Below are 6,234 nucleotides of genomic sequence, written 5' to 3'. Positions count from 1 at the left end.
GGGGACTGGAGGCTAAAACATATAAGGAACGGTTGCTGGAATTGGATATGTCTAGTTTAACGAAGAGAAGGACAAGGGGGGACATGATAGCAGTATTCCAATATCTCAAGGGCTGCCATAAAGAAGAGGGAATCAAGCTATTTTCCAAGGCGCCTGAAGACAGGACAAGAAGCAATAGGTAGAAACTAACCAAAGAGAGAAGCAACCTAGAACTAAGGAGAAACTTCCTGACAGAACAATTAACCAGTGGAACAATCTGCCTCCAGAAGCGGTGAATGCTCCAACACTAGAAGTTTTTAAGAAGAAACTGGACAGCCATTTGTCCGAAATGGTATAGGGTTTCCTGCCCGAGCAGGGGGCTGGACCAGATGACCTCCAAGGTCCCTTCAAACTTTATTATTATTATTATTATTATTAGTAGTAGTAGTAGTAGTAGTAGTAGTAGTATAGTATTATTATTAGTAGTAGTATTATTATTAATTATTAATAATTAATAATTATTAATAATTAGTATTATTATTAGTAGTAGTATTATTAATTATGTGTAGGATCTGGAGAAGCAAGATTTCACCCATGGTATCTTATTTTGTTAACAAGTCCCCAGATGATATACCTTCTGAAATGCCTGTTGGGTTCTATGCCTCTGTCTTCTGCCTTAATTTTACTTGCATAATGAGCTCCTGCATATAATCATTCTTCTTACACACTCTGTTTTCTACGGAGGCTTCCACACATTGCCTGAATTGCTGGAAGTTGGAAGTAACAGCAGTGGCAGCAACCTCTTAGATGCCCTTCCTCTAGAATCACAAGAACTCAAAGGCTTGGTAAGCAAGACTTGATAAGCAAGGAATCCCAGGGAATGAAATAGTAAATTAGAAAGAAAGTATGGGATCTTTTCACTTTGTTTTTCAAATAATTAAAAGAGGGGTTTGATACATTTTCCTTTCTCTCTTTCTTACACTATTAACCTTAGATGATTCATTATCCTGATGATGAGTGATTTCTTTGAAGTGCTTCTTTGTAAATATATGAACATATTTCTATAACTGTATTTTAAGAATGCTTATACTGGGATAGAGGATATTCAGATCCTTCCTTCCTTCCTTCCTTCCTTCCTTCCTTCCTTCCTTCCTTCCTTCCTTCCTTCCTTCTCAAAACTTCAGAAGTGATTACCAATAAAATCCATTTGAAAGTAATAAAATCTCAGCCTTGCAATAGGTAAAAGCAGCTGACAGTCTACAAGCTAAATCAATATGAGGAATTGTTACACTGATTAATCAGGTTACACTTTGATTAGTCCATTTGAGGTTCCCCCCATTGCCCTGCAGCCCGTTCTTTCCTCATCTTTCCAATTACATATACTGAGTGGTGGGATTCACATATGTGAACAACTGGTTCTCTGTGTGGATGCCGCTTCCGGAAGTCCATTCTGGGCCTGGGCAACAAAAAATTAGCTACTGGTTCTGCCGAAGTGATGCGAACCGGTTGAATCCCACCACTGCATATACTTTGCTATCAAACCAATCTGTTTCATCAATATACTTATTATTTCACTGAATTTCCTCCTTATTTGATGTACTGTGCACTTCAGCTGGTCAAAAACCTCCAAGTCTTTATGACCTTGTTTTTGTCCCTCCCATCTAATATTCAGAACCAAGGGTTTGTTTGGTTTTTTCTTTTTTTAAAACCTGAAGTTTCCTTCATAGATCATGACTGCCACTGAATTACACACATACAATGATTTTGTCTAATTGGGTTTTTAATAAATAAATAAATAAATACTGTAAGATCCAAAGGAACTCTTTTAATATTGGACAGCAAAATGGGCCAAAAGTCTGTAAAGATTGAAAATCTATTATCCCTTAAGCTTTAATCTATTATCACATAAGTTTCATCCACAAAAACAAGGATCCATGAAAGATTAGAAGGCAATAAATCTGTTGGGGTTTCAAACTGTTTTTAACTCACAAATATGCTCCTTTTCTTCTTTTTTCCTTAAAGAAAACTGCAAATCTGATCAGAGCAGAACGATATCAAAACAAATTGATTGTTTAACACATTCCAGCCATTTTCCCCTTTAGACTTTTTTACCGACTCCCAGATATTTTTTTTTCTATGCAAAGTTGAAAAATATAAGAATAGGGATAGATATCCTTTGTTCCTTCCTAACATCTTTGAAAATAAAAGAGCTAAGGATTCCACTCTTCCAGATAAAGCACCTCTTGATCATAAAATAGAGCAATTTTGTGCATGTCTTAGAAGAGTGCAGCATTATAGTGACATTCTGTGGAAAGGTATTCTAAGAACCCCTGAACTGACCTAAACAGAAATTATTTTTCCCCAGAAATTGGCAAATGCAAATCCATAATTATTGACCATCAGTACTACTATCTGGAACTGTTAACGATTGCAGATCAAACATCTAGAACAGAGATCCCCACCCTTTTGGGCACCAGGGACCAGTTCCATGGAGAAAGGTTTTTCCACGGACCGGAGAGTGCGTGGTTATGTGTGCTGCCTGCATCCGACGGATGGGGCTTTGCTTGTTTGTGCAGACTGGTTGCTGGCATGCCGAGGCCTGGTACTGGTCCACGGACCAGAGGTTGGGGACCCCTGGTATAAGGCCTCCTGCCTGAGCAGTGGGCTTGACTAGAAGACCTCCAAGGTCCCTTCCAACTCTGCTATTCTATAATTCTGTAAGGTCTCCTGCCTGAGCAGGGGGTTAAAGCGGGGGTTGGGGACAGACTTACCACAGTTCACTTAGTGACAGTTCAAAGTTACAACAGCACTGAAAAAAGTGACTTTTGACCATTTTTCACACTTACGACCGTTGCAGCATCCCCATGGTCACGTGATTTACACTCAGAGGCTGGACAACTGACTCACATTTATGACGGTTGCAATCTCCCAGGATCATGTGATTCCCCCCTTGTAACCTTCTGGCAAGCAAAGTCAATGGGGAAGCAGGATTCACTTAACAACCGCGTCACTCATTGAACACCTGCAGTGATTCACTTAGCCAATGTGGCAAGAAAAGTCGTAAAATGGGGCAAAACTCACTTAACCAATTTCTCACTTAGCAACATAAATTCTGGTCTCAATTGTGGTCGTACATCGAGGACTACCTGTATAAAATCCTGATATATAGAATTGAGGCTTTATTGCCTTTTTCCGGTGGTGTGATAGTTATGTATGAGTAATTAGAATAATTAGAATTAGAAAAAGTTAGGATAACTTGCAGTATTTGGATATCCATCAGTCGATAGATGAAAGTCTATAATATATACAGACAACTATCTAAACGAAAAGAGCTGTAAAAGTGATTGTGTAAATGGCTAGATATATCAACATTAACATTTTGAATTTATAAAACATGCATTGACTTTTAACATTATTTTTGTCTTTTGTAAACTATTGTTCATTGATATATTTATAGGTTGAGAAAAAAACAATAGACTTAAAGTCAGGACTGCATCAGTCCAACGTAAGAAGAGATTACGATACGAAAGTGAATTCTGAAAGCTGGCTATGTAAGGTAGCTAATATCTGAATTAATCCTCAATTCAGGAGGAACTGTCTTACTTGCCTGTTTGCTGGGAAGGAGCCTGCATATCACTAATAGGATTGTACTCTTTCTTTCAAAGACCATTTCAAAGAGATCAGATTGGAGTTAATTGTAAGGGTGATGATTTACTATAAACATGTTCTATTATTTTCTTTGTATCTGCTTGTATTAGTTTTATATTTTTGATATAATCAAATAACTAGATCAATAAATATTCTATTCTATTCTGTTCCGTTCTGTTCCATCCCATCCCATCCCATGCCATCCAGAATGTTGTACATAACATCTCGGAGGTGTTACATATTCACAGTTTTTTTCTTTAGGGTTAACAAATCTGGGCTACAAAACTAGATAATCACTAAATGATGGCAAAGAGTAATAATTTTCTGTATATCTCTTTTTGCCATCAGAGTGGCCTTCTGGATTTTTGCAGCCAACATCTGTTCGCCTGTGGTTGCTATTGTGCCATACATTGGAATGTAAAAATGAACAGCCAAATATCCCAGGGTGGTTAACTGATGCCAAAAGAAGTCCTGGAGAAGGATACTGTACTGCTACCAGTAGTCTTGCTGCTCCTAGCATTCAGGTGAGTTTCTCTTACTAAGCTCAGATCCATGGAGAATGAAAATTACAACACCAGCCACCCTGACTTTCTCCTCCTTGGCTTATCCACTCGGCCAGAACAGGAGCACTTCCTTTTTGTTATCTTCCTCATTCTCTACCTGCTCAATGTGACTGGGAACCTGTTGATCATCTTTTTGATCCGCTCTGATGCCCGGCTCCTCCATGCACCGATGTATTTCTTTCTCAGTCACCTCTCCTTTGTGGATGTCTGCTTCACCTCAACTACCATTCCGAAGATGCTGCACAATCTTCGCACAGGCTGCAAGAACATTGCTTTCACTAATTGCATGATCCAGATGTATCTCTTTCTGGCCTTTGCTATCACTGAAAACTTCCTGCTGGGTGCCATGGCACTGGATCGCTTTATGGCCATCTGCCTGCCGCTACGCTATCCTGTGCTGATGAAACCATTGCAGTGTCATATCATGGTATTTGTGGCATGGTTGCTGGCCCATCTTCATGCCCTCTTGCATACTGTCTTGATGTCCAGGCTTTCCTTCTGTGATCGCCATGAGATACCTCATTTCTTTTGTGACTTCCAGCCTTTAGTAGTAATGGCCTGCTCCAATAAGAGCCTCAGTGAAATGTTGAGTTTCTTTGAAGGAGGAACCATTATTATTGGCAACTTCATTCTCATCCTTGTCTCCTACATCCGCATCGTCCAAGTTGTGCTTCAGGTGCCTTCTGGCCAAGGTCGGAGCAAGGCCTTCCAAACCTGTGCTTCTCACCTGATCGTCGTGACCCTCTTCTATGGTTCTGCCATTGGGGTCTATTTCCGGCCCCTCTCTTCCTATTCTGGTGACAAGGACAAGGTAGCCACTGTTATGTACACTGTGGTCACCCCCATGCTCAACCCCTTCATATATAGCCTAAGGAATGCAGACATGAAAGCTGCCCTCCACAGAGCACTGGATAAACTAAGAAACGCTTTGCAGAAAACACGGATTATCAACGCCTGATGTGAAGAGACCTGTGAAATATGGCGTGCCAGATCAGAAATAGAAGAAGAATGGTTCTTTGGAGAATTTTATGTGCTGCAGGGTCTTACACATTTAGAATGCTTTCTGATTCCTAAAGAACATTTTTATTTTTAACCCAGTATGTGAATCTTCATATTTTGGTTTTTTTAAAATGAACACACAGAGTTTATGTTCATCTTGCTCAACTAAGTGCTCACCAGAATGTTAAACTACAACTCCCATCAAACAGTCAACTGGTGTAGATGGATATGGGTGATGAGAGCTGTAATCCAACCCTTGGGGTACAGCCTGTCTCAGAAGCCTTGATAAAGTACCAAAGACCTGAAGACCTGGGCTCTGCCAACTTCCTTGGGGTGTGAGTAGGAGCACAAAACCTTGAGATTTGTTAGGGGCTTGAAGAACCACTACCCCCCCCCTTTCTACTTTATTCTATTCTTGTTTTAACTGCCTTCTAATGGGATACAATATTTATATGGTTTTTATGTTTTTAACCGTACTCTGCCTAGAATCGCTCTGTGAGTGAAATTGGCAGTTTCTAAATTCAATGTGTAAAAAAATTGAATAGAGGAACAAGTATTCATGATGATCTGCATAAAAAAGCAGTCCTGCTTTTGTCCTTAATTGTAATTTTGTTAAAACCAAATAAATGCTACCGGTGGTTATATGATGGTTATAATCATGCTTTTGGTTCCAGATTTAACAGAACGGACAACTGTTCAGAGGCAGTGTGGTGCAGTGGCTAAATAGTTGGACTAGAGGGATCATCTATGCCTATCTCTGAAGTTGTCTAGATCAGGAGTCCCCAACCCCAGGTCCGTGGACCAGTAACGGGCCGCAGCATGCCAGCAATCGGTCCACACAAACAAGCAAAGCCCCATCTGTGTGATGTAAGCAGCACATATAACCACATACCCTCCGGTTTGCAGAAAAACCTCTCTCCACAGAACCGGTCCCTGGTGCCCAAAAGGTTGGGGATTTGGGGTCTAGATGACTTTGGCCAGAGATTATCTCTTTCCCCAGAGTACCTCACCAGTTAGGAGCCATGATGCCTTGATCATCTCACAT

General features: G+C 40.2%; 1 protein-coding gene across 2 annotated transcripts; it reads left to right on the top strand.

Annotated features, from left to right (window-relative positions):
* The first annotated feature begins 724 nt into the window (after window positions 1-724).
* On the top strand, window positions 725-5,779 carry LOC120306644 (olfactory receptor 1L4-like). Of its 2 annotated transcripts, XM_039340253.1 has the most exons (3): window positions 725-824; window positions 3,976-4,151; window positions 4,247-5,779. In XM_039340253.1, exon 3 carries the CDS (start codon window positions 4,360-4,362, stop codon window positions 5,146-5,148), a length of 789 nt encoding a protein of 262 aa, XP_039196187.1. In that variant the 5' UTR covers window positions 725-824; window positions 3,976-4,151; window positions 4,247-4,359; the 3' UTR covers window positions 5,149-5,779. The 2 variants fall into 2 exon arrangements, with proteins under 2 accessions (XP_039196187.1, XP_039196186.1); XM_039340252.1 differs by having other exon boundaries at window positions 3,976-5,779.
* Window positions 5,780-6,234: the final 455 nt, after the last annotated feature.

This window comes from Crotalus tigris, unplaced genomic scaffold (genome assembly GCF_016545835.1).
Source record: "Crotalus tigris isolate CLP2741 ecotype Arizona unplaced genomic scaffold, ASM1654583v1 scf7180000017742.2353718, whole genome shotgun sequence".
Lineage (NCBI taxonomy): Eukaryota > Metazoa > Chordata > Lepidosauria > Squamata > Viperidae > Crotalus > Crotalus tigris.
This window is presented reverse-complemented; position numbering and strand designations above follow the sequence as displayed.